We start from the raw sequence: 23,720 nt of genomic DNA, 5'->3' as shown, positions 1-23,720 counted from the left end.
AGCTAGAATTCTGGAATAAACATGCACAGATGTATTTTTCTGCTATTCATATTCGAGAAGGGACTGGGTGAACTTCCTCAGCTATGGCTTGGAGCCTGCAGATCTGAGAAGTGTTATCTACACAAGGGGAAACAGGCTTTGCTGTGGGACTGGCCAGTAGTTTATTCATCTTTAATTTCCAGAGCCAGGTGCCCAAACTACAGGAGGAACTTAGCAGTGAGCTGTCCATATTGTGTCCCTTACAGAACCAAGTTGTCATTGCCGCTGGAAGGAGTTCTATGGGAGCCCGGCTTGCTGGGGCACTTCATGTCTACAGCCTCGGCTCAGATTAAAGATCTCACGCCATCATCTTCCTACTCTGCTTGCCCCTCTCGTGTGGAATCACCTCCAGGGTGAGAGCTCTGGTGGACCAGCTGGCACATGCAGTGGGCCCTGGTGGACTGTGACGATGGGGTCCTGGGAGCAGAGCCAAGCGCCAGTAGCCAGGTCACCTGGAGACTCGGAGCAGTCTGTGCCGCCACCAGGAGAGTGTGAGCCCGCAGGCCCTCCAGCCAGGTCCTGGAGTCCGCTCCCCTGGCTTCTAAGCCTTCTTCCCACTGACTGCCTGTGCTGCAACTGTCAAACAGCCTCCTTCCTCTTCCCTCTGAACACCTGTCTGAGGCCTGGGAAGGTTCTCCATGGTTTTTCTCTTAGGACAACCTCTACACAGTTCCTCCTTTAAAAAAAAAAAAAAAAAAAAACCTCCCCTCCCCACCCCTGCAAACCCTTTTGTTATAAGTGGCCAATTCCAATCAAAATTAATAGTGTACAGAAAAAAAAACTGAGGGAGAAAAAGTACAGAGATGAGTACAGAGAGTTGGTCCTTTCTAAGCTGTTACTTCCCACCCTATATACAAGACACCTATAAGCCCGTGTGATTTGTTTTCAGACACCTTATACATAGAATGATGGGATGTATGGGTTACTGAGGATTACTGCATTTTCCATGTTTTATACAGTGAAAGATGGACAAAACAAAGCTTAGTTACCTTTCTGGGCCTCAAGTGCTTTTGCAGATGGGTATTCTGACAGGTGACGAATCTGCTAGTGTGAAAATCCTGTCATGAGCAGTGCTAGCCTCCAAGCCACACCAACAGAAGGAGAGCAGAAAGAGGTCCAGCCTGAGCCAAAGGCTACTGCGAGGGACCACGAGTGAGGATGTGGCCTCGGCTTCACCTGTCCTTGCGTGGTTTAGTAGGGTGATTTCATCTGTCAGTCCTGAGCGTGGCACGCTTGAGGGAAAGGGCTAGTCACAGGTGTTACTGTCTGTGAACAGTCACTGTTTTGTGTCGATCAGTGAAGGTGTTCTTTCTTCTGATACTGGTGAATGAGAGAAGCAGGAGGAAATACGTGAAAAGAGCCCGTCTCAGCTCAGCTTCTGACTCCCAGTTAGAAAGGAAAGAAATGGCTGTGGCTGAGAGGTGAGCAGAGGGCAGAAAAGCACAGGAAAGCGAGCAAAGAGGCGGGTACCAGGTGGCACCTCTGTGCCGTCTTCCCGAGTCATGCTAGCTGCATGGCTTCCCATGGCACGGCAAAAAGCACACGGAAGTAACATTGGTGTGTGTAATACTCTGGCAGCTCAACCTATTTGAATAATTATTTTTAATTAAAAGGAAGGTTATTTGTAGGGGATTGGAAATTACTCTGCTTATGCCCTTATGAGCTTAGAAGTCTGAGCGTAGAACAAACCCGGATGACGTGGGCACTGCACTCAGTGAAGGTTTTTCTCTCGGTACCAGATTCTTCATTCAGAGGATGCCTCTTTCCACTGACAGTGCTGTCTAGGTATCAGGGTTTTGGGGCTTCACTAGACGATACTGCCTGTATTTACACATGGTGGCTCTGAGGATCCAGATTTTTCTCAGTCTCTGAACATAGCAGATAGTAAGTACCAGGTGAAGGTTAAAAACCCGTAAAGACGGAAGCACATTTTTCAAGGTTATAGAATGTTTAACCACATTAACCTCATTGTCAAAAACTATATAAGCACCTACTGTTGAAGGTCAACATGAATGTCAAATTGGTTAAAAAAAAAAAAAAAAAAAACCTGGCACACAGGAAAAACACCGTCAGTCTAATATATCATCCTAATAGATGAAATTTTCATCCCTCTATTAACTGTGTAGTTCAATGCATCAACTCTGAAATGCTTAATAACCAAAACAAATACCCTGTAGGGTTCTCATTTACACAAGTCTGCTTAATGCAATTACTTTTATTTCAAGATATCAGAAGAATTTGCATATTCACATTTCCTATCTTCATAACAACTTTCATCAGTTTCAAGACTGGAATTGTTTTATGCCTTTGTACCACAGATCTAAGAGTAAAATGATTCGAGGTGAGCTGGTCCATGCACCATCCATTAGATCACCTCTGTAGCTATTACTAAAGTAATGAAAGTTGAGTCCAAGTGTGATGTTGCTCTTGCAGTGCCAAAAAAGGAAACTGCATACCATTCTTGTAACAACTTGCCAAAACTGCTTTTTAATTTGAAAGTGTTTAGTGCTATTTCAGTTCATCGCTATCAAGAATCAAGCACAGCTCCACAGCATCCTGAAAGGACATCTGCTCGGAGGCCAGGAGGACAGTCTGCTGGATACCAGACCTTACACTGGTTCGACAGGGACCTGACTGCTTGCCTCCTCACATAACCCAGGGTTTGGTATTTTACCACCTTTATTTTACATAGTAGCATACATGCTCTATCTACTTGAGTTCAAAATGTAAAATCAGTGAGCCTGTTTTGGGCAGTTTTATTTTCATGAGGACTGTGATGTGAGAAGCATCCTGCAGTCCCCAAAGCAGAGCCGCCAGACGTTGAACTCAGACTTGGTCTAATCAACTTCAAGAATTTTATAAACCTTAGTACTTCCTTTATCAGACTTACGAGGTAATTATACTTTCCCTTTTATTCATGGGACATGACTAATCAAAAAATATTTTACTCAAGCTTATAAATTAAGTCAGTAACAGTATAAGGAAAAATGACCAAAATTTGGACCTATGCCGGACCTTAGTAAAATCAAACTTTGCCCCCTGGGATTCCAATTCTTTATATACATTAAATAAGTTACCAATTTTACAGTGATAAGACCCAAAAAGCAACACACTGCTCTGAGGAGTGCCAAAGAGGATGCCCCATGAAATCCAAGTATTACCAAAGGATTTGTAATGCTAGAGGTATTGCATGTTCACATCTCAGCATCCACACCAGGAAGTGTGCTCTTGACCCACAGTGAGGTGCACCGTGGGCCCCGAAGGGCTCCAAGACCAGCCCAGCCTGTTCCTGCCACCTGTTCTCCAGCCTCCCTCTAATGGCTTCTTATGACCACCCACAGGAGTGGGGAAATCTTACTGGTTACTTTACTGTTTTCTTTCAAATCAGCTACTGGAACATTTTCATTGCCATCACCAAACCACCTGGTAAAGGGTCTCTAAACTTCCTCTCACAATGCCACAGTGGGGTGTCATCAGGTGCCAAAGCATCAGCGTTGCTTCATGCTGACGCTGTTATTACGACACCTGCAGTGTGAGAGCCGCTTTGGCCACTACTCTGCAGGCACATTCCAACTGTAGAGTTCTAGGATACAAGTGCACTGAAGCTTCGGCAGATAAGATGTTCAGTAGGACAGCAGCTTTCAGATATACCTTAGCCATCTGTTTTAAAGCCAAACTTCTGACTGTGGAAATTAAAAGTATCAGAATTCTGACATTTATCTCTCCTCTTGTCCCTCTGTTAACTTTTGAGGTGCAGGCATATAGACTGGTTAGGCTGTATACATTTTCATTTTCAGGAGAGGTGGTGGAGACAGTAACAGAATGGAAATACTCCCTTTCAACTGCTTCCAAAGATTCTGTTTATAGGCAACCAAAGAAAAAGTTTCAGGGGTTAAGAAAGTGAAATCTTAATTGGAATCCACATAATAGTGACATTAATGTTTAAAAATATGTCTTATATCTATAAAAGGGGGCAAACACAAGAAAACAGTTAAGCCAAGGACTGATTTTAAAGCACAAACGTCCAGAGTTTGTTGTAGGGTTAACACGTATCAAGCTAGCTTTTCAGTCACCTGAGTCAGGAAATTCACATGTCCATGATCCCTGTACCAAGACCTGCAGCTACCCGATCTCAGTATGGCTCTATCAAGTGTCTAGGCTTCAAGATTCAGCATAGTACGTATAAATTAAGTAAAAAGCACATAACAGTCTATTCTTAGGTTAGTTAATCTGTGTCTATAAAAACTATTTGTAGGAAATAGAATTTTGGCCTTTTACAAAGCAAGTACTTTGTTTCTTAGAATTCTGGTTGTGACTGTCATAACTTAAATATCAAAATTTTTCAAGTGTATAACTCTATAAAACAAAGTGATAGTATTAGAAATATAAGAACGTCTAGCATGCACCAGGTTGCTGCTAACGGTCTGTCAGGATGCTCCTGTTCGGTCCAAGTCCATCTGGCCTGAGGCTGTGCTTCAGTTCCACCCTTCTATCTGCCAGAAAGGTCTTCTTAGGTAAAGAGGCCATCTAAATAAAGCAGGAAATTTAACTTTAGTGCATGTCTTTCTAAAAAGAAAAGCTACTAGTAAAACACTGTAGAAAGGAGGACTGTAAGTCTGTGTATCTAAAGTCTGTATTCCAGTGGTGTCCTCTTCAACAGATGAAAAACAGGTGGTCAAGGTCATACCTTTTCTCAATCAGAACACTGTCCACTACATGATAAAACTTTATGCAAGAACTACATCTGTCCAAATGCGTAGTGCTTGTCAGTGTTCTGAAGAGCCCAGTCTCTTGTCTACTGTGCCAGGCACCGTGCTGCACATATTCTCTCATTGAGTTCTCCCAATCATCGTTTGAAGCAGGTGGTATTAACTGAATGGAGGGAGGTTTAGAGAAATTAAGTAACTTCTGTGGCCTCACAAAGCCTGTGATCACCTCTCTGAAATACTGTGAACCAGACCCTTCATACCATGGAAGGCAAGGGAGCTTCTAGTTGTCGTCCAAGGAAGGAGAGCAAACGCCTCCAGATAAGGCCACTTCCCAGAAACATGATTCCTGTGATCAGCCAGAACACTCTGTGGTCCTGAAAGAGAACAGAGCTCATCTCAATCACAAAAGGCTAGGTTCCTTACAGATAAAATTTCAAAATTTATTGCTCAGAGTTTAAAGGAAGCCTTCTGTTACTCACATAGCTCTTTCCTATAGAAAGGAAGAAGTACCTGGATAACCCCGAGAGATCAAGAACTGAGAAAACGGAGCAAAAGAAAATCTAACAGAGTTAAAATACTAAGTCATCTGTGAGCAAGCATAACTGCTTTGTTTCTTCTAGTCTCTATTTGTACCCCACACAAATCTACACACTTATGACCTAGAGGACATAGAACCAGTTTTCAGCTTGTAGCCGCAGTTACCCAAACTGTGAGCTGGGATGCCACAGCACTGCACAGCCTTTTAAGCGTTCGAGGGAAATACGCAAAAATAAACCATAAACATAAGAATGACTTTTGGTCTAGTAATACTAGACCAAAAAGTAGGACAGCATGAACCAGAGGGGTTTGGGAACATCAGTAAACAATTTTCCTATTTTCAGAATTCACTTTTACAGTGCAGTACATTTTTAGTTCATGTATTAATGTACAGAATTTAATCTCTCATAGGGAAGAATCTCAACAGCTGTGCCAATAGTTGGTGACCAACCATGGCTTGGTTAGCTGCAGTGAATGAGAGCTCATGATAGTCTGCGAAGCAATTTATCATCTATTACTGATGGGAACTCATCATTTATTGGGCAGAAATCTGCCTTTAAAGATTTAACATGAAGTTAGATGTCAGACATGAGCAATTAGGAAGGTAAGTGTTAACTGCTTTCTGATGATGAAAACATTTCCAGTTGTTCAAACTGAGGATCCTAGTTTACTAAGAAAAAATTCTGTTTAAATGAGATTTCATATACACAGCTTACTATTGTTCTTCACTTTGGATTAGTCCTTCAGTCCCTAAACCAAAGGTCTAGAGATGGCAAAATATGATAAAAGTGAGAGGCAAGCTAGGTCAGAGGCAAACCAAACTCAAAGCTCCACCTGCCAGCACACACACAGTGTGAGACCTCTTGAAGTCAAGTAAAGGGACATGCTTCTGGGAGCTGGAGATTTTTGCTTGGGAGTGCCCTGCATACTGAGGATATGTGCCTTCACATCCGGTGGTCAACATACCATCTCTGTATTCTTGTATGCCCTTCATGTCCCTGACTTCTCTATTTCCCTTAGAAAAAGCTACAGAGCATCTGAATGTGCCAGAGGCTACAAAAAGCACTGAAAACAGATAGGGATATGTCAAATGTACTCAGAAGCCAGCATGAAAGAAATCATTTGAGCATCAAAATAATAATAGTAACATAATTAAAACTCTATGAATATATATGCTGATATATGTGAAAGGTAGGTGGGAGAGAAGGGAACACTCTACTGTATAACCCTGTGCCAGCTGATAATTGGAAAGGAGGGTCTCTGGTAACCATCACAGTAATATCTGACTAAGGCATGAATCAATTCTGGACCACTTAGTGAGGCTGCAGATGTGGCTCAGTGGTGGAGCACCTGCCTAGAATGTACCAAGCCTTGGGTTCAATCCCTAGCATACAAAAACCAATAAACTAGAGGGTGGAAATCCCATGAAAACAGGATTTTACATAGTCTCACAGTATTTCCCCATAGGACACAATTTCAAAGAAAAAAGGAGAGAAAGTTGGCATACAACACCTTAACCAAAGTTAGTAGTGACAGGACAAACTGACGTGACTTCTGATGGGGTTCACTGTAAAAAGCACACTGACAAATGCAAAAACAGACATGAAGGGCCCCCCAGTTGACTTGTATTCTTCATTAAGTCTCAAACTATGTTAAAAAGTTCTCTTAGCAGCAGGGTGCAGTGGTGCACGACATAATACTAGCAACTCAGGAGGCTGAGGCAGGAGGATCGTGGGTTCACAGCCAGTCTCAGCAAAGCCTTAGGCAGAGCAACTCACAGAGACTGTCTCTTTAAAACAAAACAAAACACAAATGCTGGGGATGTGGCTCAGGTTAAGTGCCCCTGGTTTAACCCCCGGTACCCCCCACAAAAGATAAATAATTTCTCTTAAAGTCACTATTGTAAACATCAGTGCTGACTATATAGGAAATAAAGACAACTGACATCCAGGGATTAATGAACACTTTCATCATTCCTCAGAAAACCCAAAGATGTAATTTTTAATTCTGATGAAGTACCTATCTGAGTCTTGTTCATGTAGCTACTTCTCAAGCTCAAATTACTACCCACCACTCATATCTCATGGGTTGCTGTTGCTTTGTCCCTAGGACATAGGAAGGATCTTTACCTGTGTGGGGTGGGTAGCAGGGATAGGGCTTCATTACACTGCCCAGGCCAGCCTCAAAATCCTGGACTCAAACAAAGCTGAGTACCTAGGATGACAGGTGTGTGTCACCATGTCTGGTTTAAAAAGGAGTTAACAAAACAAAATCCCCCAACCTTTTTAAAAATAGACATTAAGTGGGAGAAAGATATTAACAAATGTATGACATTTCCTTTCTGTTTCAAATTTCACCAAAGGGAGCATAAAAATGCCTAGTGTTGGCTATGCCTCAGGAGCGTAATGGTCTTTTGCATACTCTGAACAAGCAACTGCACACCTGAGGAATGTGACTGACAGGAAGAGCAGAACGGTCTGGGCGTGTGTATCTTGAAGGGCAGGTGTCTGGGTTGGGGGCAGGGATACAGAAGAGGAGACCTGAGAGATGAGCAGGAGCTGATGATGCAAAACAGGAGGCAGGAAAAGAAATGCTGAGCAGAGCAGCTGCAGACACCAAGGAGCCCACCATGGACCATGGGTCTGGCCACTTACCATGAAGCTAATCAAAAGTGACTACTTTTATGCAGAAGAATGACATAATCAGATTATCTTTGAAAGACCACTTTTTAAAAGCAGTCTTCCTGATGAGATGATGTAGACCAGGCTAGAGTGACAGCCACAAAAACAGCAGACCCTTAGGCTAATCAGGACACAGAATCAAACAGCAGTGTATGCTAACTGCACATCCTAACATTCAAATCACTGCTAGAAATCTTAGACAACAGTCTCTGAAAACACAAGGCTGTTGCCATGTGAACGATCTGGGAGTTCCATGCTCTGTTAACATGGAAAGTCTAATCTTTGGGTTAGAGTCCTAATCGTTATTTTCTAGCTCAGCATCCTTGGCCAAGTTACTTGAATTTTCTGAGCATGTTTTCTCATCTACAAAGTAGGTATAATAAATCTATTTTCACAGAGTTGTGATGATTGAGCCAAATGAAATAAGCAGACTTCCAGGTACATTACCAGACATGTCTGAATGAAAAACTCATTAACAGTGCCCCTGTGCTGAGGTTGTGGCTCAGTGGTGGAGCGCTTGCCTAGCATGTGTGAGGCATTGGTTCGATCCTCAGCACCACATAAAAATAAATAAATAAAATAAAGGTATTGTGTCTATCCACAACTAAAAAACAACAACAAAACAAACAAAAAATCAAACAAACAAAAAAACAGTGCCTCACTGTATAACACCATTATCGAGTCTTCCCCATATGAAGTTAGGTGTTTTGGGAAACAAAGTAAAATATGCTATATTTTTTTACACCTATGTTGTACTATGATCTAAAAATACTACCTGAATTCAAAGTGAGACTACATTTATTTCACTATGCGAGCATACCCGTTAGACTTAGCAAAAAAAAAAATCCACTAAAAACCTCATCTTCAAAACAGTAAAAATAACCCCTAAAATACTGAAATGATATCCTCTTACCTCCTCAAGGGAAGATTCCAAATTCATTCCAAAAGCAACTCCCATTAGTCCAAAGAGAGAGAGAGAGAAGGTTCCCATGGTCAACTGCAGGTTCAATCTCATCATCACATTACGGTGACTGCAGGGGAGGACACCAACCAGAGAGCAAATTCACTACATCACCTAATTAATTACATTTCCTTAAGATCTTTATTACTTTACAATAATTTTACAAATACTTGCTTCATATATGATGCTTTCCTACCTGTCCAGATTGATGAAGATGATACTCTGTGAGTCATCAATCAGTGCCCTCAGTTCCCGAGCTGCATTAGAAAGATCTTCAGCTAATCGGTGGTAATTTTCTAAGAGCAACTCCATCTCTTCGGCATGGTCAATCCCAGTACTGCTCTTCTCACTTCAATTCAAAAAGCTGACATAATTAACAAGTCCTCAATATGTGCATCACACATTTAGTACCCAAAACTTTCTGAATTAGTATGTGACATTTGGCCACCAGAGAAAAAACAGGCTTTGTCTCTTTTACTGTGCCTCTGGTCAATATGAAAGGCTCTGTCGACTGATCTTAAACACCATACAGAGAACTCAAGGACAAGGATTCCAACATTAGCTAGGCTAGTTAACTTCACAGTATTCCAATCCAAGAGACTCCTGCAAGTATGTGTAATCAGAGGAAAAGTCAAATGTGAATGATGAGGAATTAGTATATATCTAAAACCACTATCAGGTAAAACAAAATCAAAATTAAAAGTGAACATTAAGGGCATTTCCTTTCCAAGGTGAACACATGTCTTTTCACATCTGAAGAAATGTTTCTGAATGATATCAATACATCATTATTTTCTTTTTATTTATTACAACCTCCATCAAGGATAAGCATTCTGTAATATATTTAAATATTTATGCATACTAGAGATGGATAAGCCTGAGCAAAGCAAGAAAGAGTATATTTAAATTTCTGCTACTATGTTTAAAGGCTATATAGTAAACACTATACAGCCCTTCTTATTTTAGTACCTCATTAGAATGTAAACAGCTAATTTCTCAAAAATGCTTAAAATCAGTACAAATCATAGAAACTATATACATCGTAAAGATGTCTGTATTCATTCCTGAATACTGCTCTACAAAGAACAAAATGTTTGGGGCATTTAAAAAAAAATATTCAACTTCAGTGTGCCCAAGAGTAAATGATTTCCAAGTTCATAAAAATCATCTGACCGTTTTTACATTAGACCAAACAATCTCCGTCTTACTCATCTCCCTTTATCCCACTTTCCCTCCCTAGCGTGAACTTCTCTCCCTCTCTTCCATTCTGCTCTCTGTAAGTTACTTCAGTAGGTGTGTGTGCCAATTTGGTGGTCGGTCCCTTGAGGATGAAGGTAACTGTGTTTAGATTCATCTCAGACCAGCAATGTTAGGATGCAGGACTGCAGAGGGGAAAAGTGAATCAACTCAGGATGAAAAATGGTTGTATCCTCTACTCCATGAGCCTTAACAGGACTGAAGATTCACCCTGCAGAAATAAATAACAAGGCAGGACTGCACTTACAAGACTTGCGGGTCACTCCACTTTGTCAGACAGAGCTCTTCTAGCAACTCCTCCTCATCCAAGATCTCCAGAATTGACTCCTTGAAAATCTTAATATCTGTTTCTAACTCTGACAGACTGTAAGAACAGTTACACAGAAATGATCAAAAGAATAAACTTGTAGCATTCCACACTAAGAATAGCACCTTCTTAAGGCATATTATCAAGTTCATCCACCTATCACTCATAAACACTAACTTGTTAAAAAAAAAATTCAACAGTTACTATGCAAAAAATCAATTCCCAAACCAAAACTAAATTGGTGAACTTAATCAGTGAAATAAATATAAATTTCAGCACATATTATTTATTTCAGAAACATAATCACTGTGCATTTTTGGCTTGGAGCTAAGTAGGCTGATGCATGTCTGTAATTCCAGTGATTCCCGGGGCTGAGATGGGAGGATTCCAAGTTTCAGGTCAGCCTTGGCAACTTAGTGAGACATTGTCTCAAAAATAAAACAACAACAACAAAAAAAAAGGGTTGAGTGTGTAGCTCAGTGGCAGAAGGCCCATCCCGTGGGTTTAATCCCTGGGTTCAATCCTCATTATCACAAACAAGATTTCTGGTTTGGGAATTTATTCTTAATCAATATGCATGATAAGAACAGACCATTCACTGTTTATGTATTTGTGTTGCTGGGGATGGAACTCAGGGACATGCATGCTAGATAAGCATTCTACCACTGAGCTACACCCCCAACTCCAGATTATTTACTCTTAACTGATAAAAACACCTCAACATTTTAGACAAAAAAATTCTACTCAATTAGAACTTTTAACAATTTCTTTTCTTCCTTTCATCATCATCATCTTTTTTACAGTGCTAGGGATTACACTAAGGCCTCGAGCACCCTAGGCAAATGCTCTACCACTGAGCCACATCTCCAGCCCTTAACTGTTAATTCTTTTGAAGGAGTTTTAGGGAGTACAAATCTGAGAGATGTTTAGTCAACTTGTGATACAAATTAAAATAAAGAGTCATTACCATTAGCAAGACTATTTGGTATTTTTTAAAACAAGAATCATGCTGGGTACAGTGGTGCATGTCTTGCTTCAAAATTTAAAAATAAGAGCTGGGATGTGGTTCAGTGGTTAAGTGCCACTGGGTTCAATCCCTGGTACCAAAAAAAAAGTTTATTCTGTATGTAAGTTTATGCTAACAATTCACTGCTACAATGTCTGAGAGAAGCTGAAGACATTTGTCATTAGCTCCCAACTTGGTAAACCAGCAGAGTTACCTTTTGCCATTCTGCAGTAAGATGTGCAGTTTGCTTCTGTCTACAGAAGAATGTCTGGGGTCCACTAAAGCTTCCAGCGTCTCAAGGATCAGTGGCTGCAAAACGCTAAGTTTCCCCTGAAGGGTGTTGATCTAGATAACAACATGACCTTTCATAAGGATTAAAACAACCTTTTTAGAATACTTGGGGTCAGAGAATCCTCTGATTAAATACAGAAACTTACAATATCTAGAAATGCTCATAATGCTTCAGAACATGGTCAATGCTGGAATGCCTATTACAGACAATTAAAAAATGATCTCCTGGGTTAAAGGAATTATGCATGATATCATCATTAGGTTCAGATTTGGTTGACAGATAATTAACTCTCCGAGGAGAGTCCCCCTGTAGGGGGACTAAAGTACCCCTATAGACAATTATTATAAGAGGACTGGGGGATTGATTAAAAGAAAATTGGACATTCCAAGGTTAAAGTGCAAAATTTACTGTTAGTAAATAATACCTATGGTCTTTATAAATGGAATATAGCTCAAAATTCTGATGAAAACTAGTCTTTTGAGAATCCTAATTTAACTTGGGACTTTAAAAAAAATAACAAAATCAGTGTAAAGTCAAAAGTATACTTTTCTTATTCAGGGCTAACACCAGTATATTTGATATTCAGCAGCAATGCACTAATACATCTATATTAGTTAAAAAACTGAAATCTTTCTAAACCAGCTGGAAAACAGAACAGTACTGATTTAAGCGATAAAATTAATATAAATTCTAATATACACTGTTTATGTCAGAAGCACAATTACTACAAAGCTGAGATTTTCTGAATTGGAAAATGGTGTCCAGTCAGAGTGCTTGTTGCAGATGTGTTGGTGGTTTTGTGTATGGAGGAGCTACTTCCAGTTTCGGCTCCAGATTGCCAGACTTAGGCAGATTTAATGTTTTAGAATCCAAAGAGATGCCAAAGCCTCTGCCCAGCAAGGTTGCGGGGGCTGCCAAGGGTCAAAGTCCAGGTGTTTTGAGGATCATCTAGTCACAGTCCCTAAGGAGGGTTTGGGTAACTTCCTTCATTAGAAAACTTGTTCCTTGTGGGAGGTGCTGGCCTTGCTTATTGTGTAGTGTTCCTTCAGAAGGAGATCTTCCTGGCACCTCATTTAATGGCAAGCAGAATGTATATCCCAGCAGACACCCTAAGCACCCTCTGTACTCCCCCCAAGACTGCTGATACACAGATGGAAGGCTCACCAGCCTGCGTAGCCCTCAGAGGCCACTGTCTATGTCTCCTGCTGCCCCCTCTTTCTAACACCAGCATGGACTGTAGTGCTCTATGTCCTCAGCAGGGCAACGCAGTGCTTTCCCCACTGGGACCCTCAGAATGCTTTCCTCTGGGAGGAGGATGTGGTCAGCAAGGTGGCACTGACACAACACCAACCCGTCTCTCACCCAGCGTCTGAAGCCCCAGCTCGAGAGGTTCACTACAACAGGCTTACCCAGTATTGCAGGAGTGCTTCTATAGCTCTGAACTCAAAAGGTAAAGGGTATGTGACAAGTTGGCCTTCTCCAGCCAACTGGGATGGGAGTTCCCGGAACAGCCATTGCTCCAAGTTTAAATTACGATAATCTAGTATCAGAAGGCACTCCGGAGTTATCACAGCTTTCAAATACTGTTAACAAGAAAAACAGCAAATATATACACATACATACACATACATATACACACATTCACATACATGCAGATTGTAGATCTGTAGGAGGGAAACATTCATTAAAGTGTTGAATTAACATTTTTAATTTTGTATTAAAACAAAACCAAATCAGTGTTCATTTGGCTTGTCAAAGAAAAAAAATCAAGGCATATTTTTAATAGGAAGGAAACCTAAATATATATATTAGTCTTGATACCTCCAACTCATTCTCAATAGAACTGGAATTACTCACACAAATTATATATTTATTAAGACTTCCAGGACAATCATGAGGAAAACAAGGAATAAAGGGAAAGGTCTTCTTAACAATCTTTCTTAAAAATCAGGTATTGGGTAGATTTTTAGAAAACACCTTGTTTCCTCGTAAGTACTTTGGCTCAAGTAGAAAAGTTTCCTTTCAAAAAGTGAATTTTTGAAATTACCAAGATAAAACACAGTCTTTCTGATCCAATTTAAAACAGTATGAAATTAGATATTTTTCTAAAGAGAAGCTGGCATCTTTAATGTAAAGAGTAGAGACAGCCTGTGACTCCTATATTAGTAACATAGAAATTATGAACTTTTTTTAACCTTTTTCCCAACATTTTATTATAAAAATTTTTGAATGAGAAGTTGAAAGATTGTACAGCAAACACTATATACCCACCATTTACATTATACAATTAACATCCTGCTAAGTTTGCTTTACCACATACCTGTCTATCTCTCCATCAAAGACATACTGTTTTGAACAATCCTAGCTACTGATACCAAGAATGAAGAAGATTTTCTGGAGAAAAATCACTTGGGAGAAGACTGTTTCCACTGTTGTTATTTTTTAAATTCTAGACAAATGGACAAAAATTTGCCATCAAAAACGTTTTGCAGAAAGCAAGCCCATGCCCACTGCAGGGCCAATACCATAGAGACCTGTGTCTCCTCATCTCTTTCAGAACCCTCAACATGCACCCACCAAAGTGACAGTGGTGTGAATGCTGTATTACTAAGAACAGTCGATGTACTTGGTGTGCTCTAAGTAGATAAGGAAAGATACAATGTATTTTAGAAAGCTTTCAATAAAAATTTAAATTATGGTGTCAAAATTTAACATATTCCTGGGCTATCTTAAAAAACAGAATTCGTTCCTGGGAGCTAAGATTATACTATAATTACACATAATGGGATAGAAGTGAAAAAATACATTATAAATCAAGGTTCTTTTTCTTAAAATTTTAGGAAGTAGAGCTGGGTTTGTAGCTTAGTGGTAGAGTGCTTGCCTAGCACAGGTGAAGCACAGGGTATGATCCTCAGCACCACAGAAAAATAAAGAAAATAAGGTATATATATATATATATATATATATATATATATATATAAGAAAGAATGTTCGGAATACTTAAAAAATTGTTTTTAGAAAGTAGAGACTAAATTTGAACAAGAATGAGGATCACAAAATTTTTCAATATAGAACAGTATTATGCCTGTTGAGCATACCAATATAATCCATGAAAAATGAGTCCTACTTTTAATATATTAAATTTAAAAATAGTCTATATTTCACATAGGTATTTTAATTCCAAGATGACTTTCAACTTAGATATTGACTGAGATGGCTAGGACATAACTGTGATAAGACTGTGGAGAATGACAGATGAAGAGGAAATCCTTTACCTCCATTCTCATGATGATCCTATTGTTTCTGGTTGTGATGCTCATCACATGCTGAAATCTCAAATCTCTGGCTTGAAGACCTAACTCTTGGTATAATTCAGTTTTCTTCCTTTCTATAGAAGTGAAGAGTGAGTTAAACTAATAGATCAAAGAGTTTAGATATCATGTCAGGGCCCCTCCCTCACCCTTAGCACCATCAGGACAAGTCTCTATTTTGACCAGAAACAAAAGCTAAAACAAAGTCTTTGTAATATCCATTTTTAACCTCAAAATATCAAGCCTACCCTGACCCATGCTGGCAGATGGCAGATGGCATGCTTTAGAGGAAAGCTAAAGGAACCAAGAGGTTTCACACATGTACAAGAATGATCTCTGAGGAGTCTCAGCTGACTCTTAAGAGCAGACAGAACAGGGCTGGTTTTGACCACGTTGATTCTAAATACCTGACGGGAGAGTACAGCCTGAGCACAGTCCTACATGGACATTTAAAAGGAAAAAAATGTGTTTTTTTCTTTCATGTAACTTAATAGGTACCCTTGTGTCAGACCTACCAAAAGTAAGCAAAGCTGGAGGTTATAGAGGAAGGGTTGTTGTGTGGGAATGCCTAACAAAAATGATCACAAAGGACTCTAAAGTCACAAGTTTGTCCTGAGTTAATTTGAGCCTGATCTCATAAAACTACAAATCTTCCTACTCTCCTACACTGATATACTTGATCTGTTTTCCATTGATATGTTTATGAGATACTGTCTTCATGGTTTTTAGAGACTGGCTGAGATACTTATTGCTTTTGTGCTAATCATTCACAAAAAAAGTAATGCTATGCTGTCTTGTTTACTGTTGTCTTAGCATGCTCCCTGCCTATGTATGCCTGGTCCAGTTGCCTGCCACCTGCCACTGTGGACCTCTGAACTGCTCTGATGCTGAATACCCTCAACTGTCCATGCCCCATCTGACCAAGAAAAAGAACTTTAGATTACTTCCCCCAACTTCAGCCTGCCCTCCTTTAGCAGGAAGCAGCTTGGAGATGTCCTTGCCCATTTTTCCACAAAAATGGAATGCAGAAATTGACATTACACTGGGGAAATATAACAGTGGTCCACTTTATGCTCTGAATGTAGCCCTTGGTGCTCTGCCACTGCAACTTATTTTTAAATTGGACATGTTTCTTTCTCTTCCTCTCCCCCTGCTCCTCCTTAATCTCTCACCCTCCCTATTCTCAGGGGAAACAGGATTAACTTTCTTCCCCATTTTATGCAGAGTTATCTGTCCCTGAGTACATACCCACCATAGGAATGAAGTAATCCAGACTTTGTGGATGGTATCAGAAGATCTAAGAAATGACTATCTCCCAAATTAAGAAATAAATTACAACTCCAATAAAGAACATGTGGAGCGTAGCCTTTGAATCTCACCTCTTTAAAAGTCTCCTGTGCCTGCTGATGGGTAGAATTACAGCCTTTGGGACAGGAATCCCCTGTGTTTCTCCTTTGCTAGCAAAGTAATAAACATCTTTTTTCTCAAAACAAACAAACAAACAAAAACAAGCCAAACTCTAGTCCCTTCTCTTTTCTCTACTTTGTTTCTCTGTATTTAGAAGTCCCTGGGACCAACATAAAACCAGTCATGCGTCATTAGCACTTATGGTAGCAATTTCTAGCTCTAGACACAGAACATCTTTCTAAGAATTTTACACAACTCAGCTTTCTTTTTTTCCTCATGACATCACCATCTTCAGAAGTGCAAACCTGTGAACAAATTAAGTCTGATTTTCTTTGTTCTTGGACAAATACAAAATGAGAAAATTAAGTCAATTCTCACACTGGGTTCCCTTTCTGGAAAAGTAAATTCAAGAGAACACAGGATGAGAAACAAGGCGCCATACTGGCTCCAGCAGTATCCGTTCTTACAAGTCAAACTAAACCTGTGACAGGGCTCTTTTGGAGATGTTGAGCAAAAAAGAAAAACAACACACACACTAGGAGCTTTCTCCATTAGGAAAGAAAAGGATCACATGGCTGAAAGTGCAGAGGAGATCTGAAACTCGAGTCTGAAGTCACAGTCAAGTAACACCTTGCTTCATTTTAAAAAGTAGCTGTTCACAGAGGGCAATCAGTGGCAGGGTTTCATGTGACTGCCCTCCGGGATGTCAGTGGTATTATGTGACTATCTTAAACATGCTTCAGAATGAACATGAGGGTGCTGTGAGGGGGGCCGACAGAAGAGAAGCAAATGAAGGGACAAAGTGCCTTTATGCTCTAGCTCTACGCGCCCAAGTGTTCCTTAAACACCCTGTTAGAGTCTAAGTGGCTCCTGCCAAAAGAAAATACTCCGGGGAGACTGCACAGTCCAGGTGTTGCCAGCCCGGTTAGGATTGATGGATGAACACGGAAGAAAGGACTCCTTCAACACACAGTGCACACAGCAGACACTGCATTCAAAACACTACAGTTTCCTAAGATCCCCCAGGTTCTCATTCACTGATTAAAAATGTGATTTAGAAGAAAATACTCACCAAAAGAAGTGACATTTCCCTCTTGGTCAAATTTTGTCTGTAGGTCATAAAAAAATCATATTATTCTTAAATTAGTATACTATTAATAGTACTAATATCTCCAAAACACTGAAATGAAGTTATACACCACAAGTGACCTCCTCTACATTAAATACAATGTTAAGAGTTAAAATAAAATCCCCCTCTTCCTTTGCTGGGAAAAACCAGACTTTGGATTGACCATCTGGGGTCCTCTAGGAATCTGATAAAGGAGCATCACCTGCATCACTGGGTGACACTGCTTATGGAAGTGGACACTGCATTGGAAGTGCAGACCCCAGGACGGTCAGAGTTCTGTACTCCCTCCCACCCCACAGTGGTGGCTCTTGTGCCTGGCCATGTTCCCTCTGTGAGGGTCACAAGAGATATTAGCACTGAGGGGCATGTGGATTCCAAGGTGTATCTCACACCCGCCTTGGAGACTTTCTTTCATTTCTTACATCCCAGCTGTCAACCAGTAAGCCAGAGAAGTCTCCAGATGGCTACAAAGACTTTTGAGAAAAGAACACTCGATGCTTCCCTACCTTTTTTTTTTTTCCTTTTCTTTTTTTTGTTTGGCGGTATGGGAAATTGAATCCAGAGTCTTGAGCGCGCTAGGCGAGTGCTACACTCCTGCTTTATATTCCTAGCCACTTTTTAAATTTTATTTTGATACAGAATCTAAGTTGCCCAGCTGGCCTCAAACTTCTCATCCTCCTGCCTTAACCTCCTGAGTAGCTGGGATCACATGTGTGTACCACCTTGCCCAAACCTGTTTCTAGTCCCCCTCCCACCCTTTTTTTTTATACTGGGGTGTAACCTAGGGGTGTTTAACCATGAACCACACCCCCAGTCATTTTTTTACATTTAGAGACAGGGTCTCACAGAGTTGCTAATGGCCTTGCTAAATTGCTGAGGTTGGCTTTAAACTCGCCATCCTCCTGCATCAGCCTTCCAAGCCGCTGGGATTACAGGTATGTACCACAGCACCTGGCAGTTTCTTATCTTTTATCTTTTTCAGTAGACTGGTACCAAGTGCGGCCTAATGAATCTAAATGTATACTTGAGGTTAAGAAGTGTCTCTGCTAGGCACTGTGGAATCAATAAAGATGTACAGAAAAGGCCTCTTCAGATTTGAAGAGGATGGAATGCAAAAAATTAACCCATTTCCTGTGAAGTAGAATAACAGTCTTCTGTATGTTTTTCAACAGTCAAGTTTGAAGTTGTCAAATATTTAATTAATCTATTTGTTGGGCTGTACTGTTTATTATGCAAGACACATTCAGAAAGATATACTCTAAATTATAGTAGCACGTACCATACGGTCTTGGGTTACTGCTTTGGAAACATATGCAGACTATTAGTAAGAACACAATAAAAACCCAAAATATAAATTTTAGTTTGCTTCTCATGAGCAAAGGTCAGTATGAATACATAAGTAGCCTAAACAACAGTAAAGGTAAGTTTTTATCAAAGGAAGCTTTATATTTGTATAATACAGACTAGCTTTCCTCCTTAGTTTTACTTCATACACACATGTATCCAATGCAGAAAAATATGTAAAGTTAAACTTACAAAACTTAAATCACATGACATAACAATTTTGAGAGAAATCCATGCTAATATTTTACTGGAAGTTCTTCCAGTTTTTTCCCTATAAAACACATTCATATTACACATACTTTTGGCATTTTCACCCTTCCAATATTAAATACTCTTGCATGTCAATATTTATGTATCAGTTTTTGTTTAATGTAATACTCCTAAAGAAGATCATACAACTGATTTTTAAAATATTTGATTTCTAAACTCATCATTTCAAACAGAATCAGCTGATTTTCTTAAGCGTTCCTAGCAGACAATTATTTCACCTGCAAGGAATTTTATTTCAGTACATAATTTGTGATTTTACATTCTTGTTTAACAAACTGGACAACTCTTCCAGAATGCTGAATAAAAGTAAAAATTTTTACAGTAATTCTGGGAGTTATCCTTTTATACATAGTTTAAAGAAAAGGTTTTGGTGTTAATAAGTCAAAATAATCATAACAGTTAAAAATTCCAGATGCTTATTACACACGAGGCTCTCTTTTAAGGGTTTTCATGTATGAGTCACTTTAATCCTCACAAAAATTCTATACGCTTTATTCCTAATTTACCAGATGTGAAAAGTATGGTACACAGATGTTATCATAACTTGACTAGGTCTATCTAGTTAACAAAGATAGAGCTGAGGTTTGAATTTAGAAAATCTGTTTCAGAGCAAGTATTTTTAAAATCAAACTTCTGGAAAAATTAAAAGCTTACAAAAAGTTGCAAAAATATAACCAATTCCTACATAGATTTCACCTAGGTCATCCTTTTACATTTTCTAAGAGCCAAGACACAGATGTGAGATCTGCATTAGTTATCATCCTGTTCCTGAACCATTCAGAGAGGGCTGCAGAGACCATGACTTTAGGAAAATAAGTATCTTAAGTACTGTACTGCCTTCAGGGTGTTTCTACAAAGCCCAGTTTCAAGTACTTCTGCAGCGAACAGCCTTCAAGGGGTTCTAAACAGACTCCTGGGAAACTGTTCACGAAGGAAGCTTTGAATGTGATTCTAAAGCCCTGTTCTAGATAAAGGAGTTCTACAGTCATTTGCAAAGCTTTAAGAGCACGGCTAAGCAAATCCACCCGGCACTCGAGTCACAGGTTAAGCACAACACACAGACAACAGGACTTACAACCATTCACTACAGAACACAATAATTAAAAGTTCAGTCACCAGCCCAACCCTGTAAACTCGATTTATCAGATGTTCCATATACTCACCACAGTGAACACCTGGGCTACACTGGCTAGAGTGGCTTGAGAGACATCGGAAGTTCTAAACCGGTGAACCTCACCTGAAGAAAGAGTTAGAGAAGTCCCTGTGATCAGTCCTTTTCCTGTAAAACACTATTAGTTTTCACACAGTTAAAATGCAACTTTCACAGTTTGTGAAGAACTTCATACTAATATATATATAATATATATATATAATATATATATTCTGAACCTTTTTTTCTACAAGAAAAAGAAATACTACTATGTGTTAATTTTTAATATCTGTGGGTAATTAAGTTTGGCAGGCTGTTATTTTTAAAAATTAATGGCTTCAGTACTGCATTGCCCTGAATATTTTTTTACATTTTAGAGTAGTGCGAACGAATGCACAATACAGTGTTCCGAGACTGAGAAAATGCTTGGGGTAGCACCGGCCGAGCGGCGCGGGGCCCGGGACAGCACCTGCCCGGCGGGGCCGACACAGCGGCGCGGGACTTGGGGACAGCACCCGACCGGCGAGGCCAGCACAGCGGCGCGGGGCCCGGGACGGCACCCGACCGGCTAGGCCGGCACAGCGGCGCGGGGCCCGGGACGGCACCCGACCGGCTAGGCCGGCACAGCGGCGCGGGACCCGGGACGGCACCTGGCCCGCTAGGCCGGCACAGCGGCGCGGGGCCCGGGACGGCACCTGGCCGGCGGGGACAGCACAGCGGCGCGGGGCCCGGGACGGCACCTGGCCGGCGGGGACAGCACAACGGCGCGGGGCCCGGGACAGCACCTGGCCGGCGGGGACAGCACAGCAGCTTGGCCCGGCTCCGTCGGAGCAGGGGCGCCGCACCGCCGCAGGAGGCCGCGGCCGGCAGGCCCCAGACCAGGGCTCGCGGGGCGCCGCGGGGCAGGAGACGGGGCAGGCTCGTCAGGCATTCCATGGCGCTGCAGCGAGGAGGAGGCAGGTGTCGCAGACCAAGCCCTCATACCGGACGCTGGTGCTCCGCCGGCACTGTGCGACCTGCGCCCCCGAGCGACGGCTGCTGCGCACTGGGCACGCGCGGGGGCCACTGGGCATGCGCAGGGCGCCGCGCATGCTTGGAAGGGGTGGGGGTGGGGCGAACCTCCCGCTTCTAGTGGCTGATGGGAGTTTGTGTTTTGCAGCTGCACGTGTGAAATTTAGCCGACAGCCTCAGGGCCGGGTGAGCCCCTTTTACCTGTGCAAATCCACCGTCCAGCCTAGGTTCTTTTGAAGTGATCAGACAGTTCGTAAAGGATCAATTACTTCTGTTAACTAGTTATTATTAAATATGAAAAAATAACTCAAAATGTGACCATGCTTTGCAGTGTCTGGAGCATTTCCATTTATATAATGAAACCTGCAATTTGGAAGCCAGAGGCTATAAAACCATCCTCAAATCACTTCATTTACATTTAAGTTTAATGCAGCCAAAAATACTCAATTGTCATAAGGAATGATATAATAATTTGCTAGTTAGGAATGAGAAACACACGATTTATGTTCTGTGTTTAACAAGATAAAAGATAGCATCAATTTCAAGGTAACATTAATTTGTGTATTATGGAGAAAGAAAAAAGCTTGTGTACTTTATTTTCTGAATATAGCAAAACACTCCAATTTCAATCTTTAAGATATAAAAATAGTAATTCTGAGAGCACATTATATACAGTATACACACATATTTTTAAAAATGTGAGTCATTGGATTTATTTTCTCTTCCACAATAGTAATGCAAAGCAACTGGAGTTTTCCAGATTTCCATTCAATTTCTGCATACAAACCTGGAGTTGAAAAGACATGAATCATTTATTCTTCAGGGTAGGAGGCTCAGATTGAATGGAGTAGGAAGGCAGTCGACAAGGAGAAGACCACAGAAGAGAAGTTTGACTTGAGTTTTGAGGGCTAAGGATTGCTTCCAGCATTGCTTCCAGGTGGTCTGGAAAGAGCGCTAAGTAGAGAGAACATGGCAGGTAGATTTTTCACTTTAATGATGTGCTAAATCTTTTTAAAATATGTGACCAATGGTTTCACAAATAATTCTCTGAGAAAATATGTGATAACTAATTTTTTTTTTCTTTTAAACTTTGCCTTCAGCACAGTGAGACTGCTTTCAGGGGACCCTTTCAAAGCCTTAGGAAAAATCTGGCACCTGTGCAGACACATGTCCCTGTAATTCATGGTAAGAATTTGGAATTTAATCTGAGAAGGGTGGGAGCCATTGTGGGACTCTGAGCAGAGAAGTCATGAGCAGAGAGGTATTAATCTGATTTACTTTTAGTTTTTCTTTAACTTTTGCTTTCTTTTGGCTGTGCTAGGGATCAAAACCAGGGCCTCACGTGTACTAGGCAAATGCTCTGTCACTGAGCTACATCGCCAGCCTATATTATTTTTAACAGAGCACTCTGACTGCATGGGAAAGAGGCTACAGAGAGATGTGTGGTGACAGTTTGGCTAAGGTGGAGGTGGTGGAGAAAGGAAGATGGGATGGGTGTGTCGTTATATGTTGAGGGCTGAATTGACGAGGTTTATAGATGGGATGTGAGAGAAAGAGGCATAAAAGTTGTCTCAAAAGTTTTCAGCTTGAACAGCTGGGAAATAGGAGTGTTATTTACTGAGATATGGACTTTTGGAGAGGAGCAGTTTGGTAAAAGAAATAGTTTATGATCTGGCGTTTGGTTGTGGACATACTAAACTTTAGAGAGCTACTATATCTGTCTAGTAGCAGATGTCAAATAAACAGTGTGGAATTTAGGGGAAATTTTTGGAGCTAGATGCATACATTTGAAACTGGTATATATATTGAAAGTCAGAAGACTGGATGAGATTTCCTAGGGAGCAAGTTAAGCAGCAGAGAGAAAAGGTCCTCGGATTGAGCTCTAGGCTCTCTGGCATTTGGTTAAGAAGAGGAGATGGATTCAGCAAAAGATTATGATGGACCAAGATGGAGGCATAAAATCAGAGGGTGGGATCCCTGAAGTGAAGTAAGGAAAGTGTTTCAAGATTGAGAAAGTGATCAGTCGTGTCAAAGTGCACTGACCTGGTATGATGAGAAGTGAGAATCGCATGTACCATGTGTGTTGGCTGTGACTATGGAGCTTACCAGAGACCTGAGAGCAGCTCTCGTAGGATGGTAGGAAATGGACCCTGGATCTGTGCCTTCCTTTTATGCCCATCCATGACAGGATCTCAGAAGATTTCTGCACCTGTGTAACAATTTAACCTCGACATGCCTTGATCTGCCTCCTTCTCTCTTCAGCTCCGTGGTGCATGGGTTCCTAAGTTCCAGCCTCACATTCTGTTGCG

The 23,720-nt window shown here is 40.9% G+C and overlaps 2 protein-coding genes across 3 annotated transcripts in view; one reads left to right on the top strand and one right to left on the bottom strand.

The window, feature by feature from the left end:
* Positions 1-766, top strand: part of Gpld1 (glycosylphosphatidylinositol specific phospholipase D1) — a 45,050-nt gene extending 44,284 nt beyond the window's left edge. The window contains exon 26 of the mRNA XM_047557629.1: positions 246-766. Coding sequence (XP_047413585.1) covers positions 246-332 — 87 coding nt within the window. The 3' untranslated portion in view covers positions 333-766. The remainder of the gene's footprint in view (positions 1-245) is intronic.
* A 1,468-nt stretch (positions 767-2,234) lies between these two features.
* Positions 2,235-21,452, bottom strand: Mrs2 (magnesium transporter MRS2). 2 transcript variants are annotated; one of them, XM_047557631.1, is made up of 12 exons: positions 21,186-21,452; positions 20,414-20,487; positions 17,580-17,616; positions 15,065-15,177; positions 13,199-13,372; positions 11,712-11,842; positions 10,432-10,548; positions 9,124-9,276; positions 8,880-8,997; positions 5,009-5,122; positions 4,727-4,911; positions 2,235-4,566 (listed from the first exon to the last, which is right to left on the bottom strand). In XM_047557631.1, the coding sequence occupies exons 1-12, from the start codon at positions 21,334-21,336 to the stop codon at positions 4,515-4,517; spliced, it is 1,419 nt and encodes a 472-aa protein (XP_047413587.1). In that variant the 5' UTR covers positions 21,337-21,452; the 3' UTR covers positions 2,235-4,514. The 2 variants fall into 2 exon arrangements, with proteins under 2 accessions (XP_047413587.1, XP_047413588.1); XM_047557632.1 differs by lacking the exon at positions 4,727-4,911.
* Between the last annotated feature and the right edge of the window lie 2,268 nt (positions 21,453-23,720).

The sequence above is a fragment of the Sciurus carolinensis genome, chromosome 7, assembly GCF_902686445.1.
Source record: "Sciurus carolinensis chromosome 7, mSciCar1.2, whole genome shotgun sequence".
Classification (NCBI taxonomy): domain Eukaryota; kingdom Metazoa; phylum Chordata; class Mammalia; order Rodentia; family Sciuridae; genus Sciurus; species Sciurus carolinensis.
This window is presented reverse-complemented; position numbering and strand designations above follow the sequence as displayed.

Bases quoted from the DNA above. Each gene is read 5' to 3' on its own strand.
- Mrs2 (XM_047557631.1), bottom strand. From the start codon at position 21,336: ATGGAATGCCTGACGAGCCTGCCCCGTCTCCTGCCCCGCGGCGCCCCG. The intron at 17,617-20,413 runs GTGAGTATATGG...TATGACCTACAG, and splicing joins TAGCCCAGGTGTTCACTGTG to ACAAAATTTGACCAAGAGGG. The intron at 10,549-11,711 runs GTAACTCTGCTG...CTGTTCTTACAG, and splicing joins TTACTGCAGAATGGCAAAAG to TCTGTCAGAGTTAGAAACAG.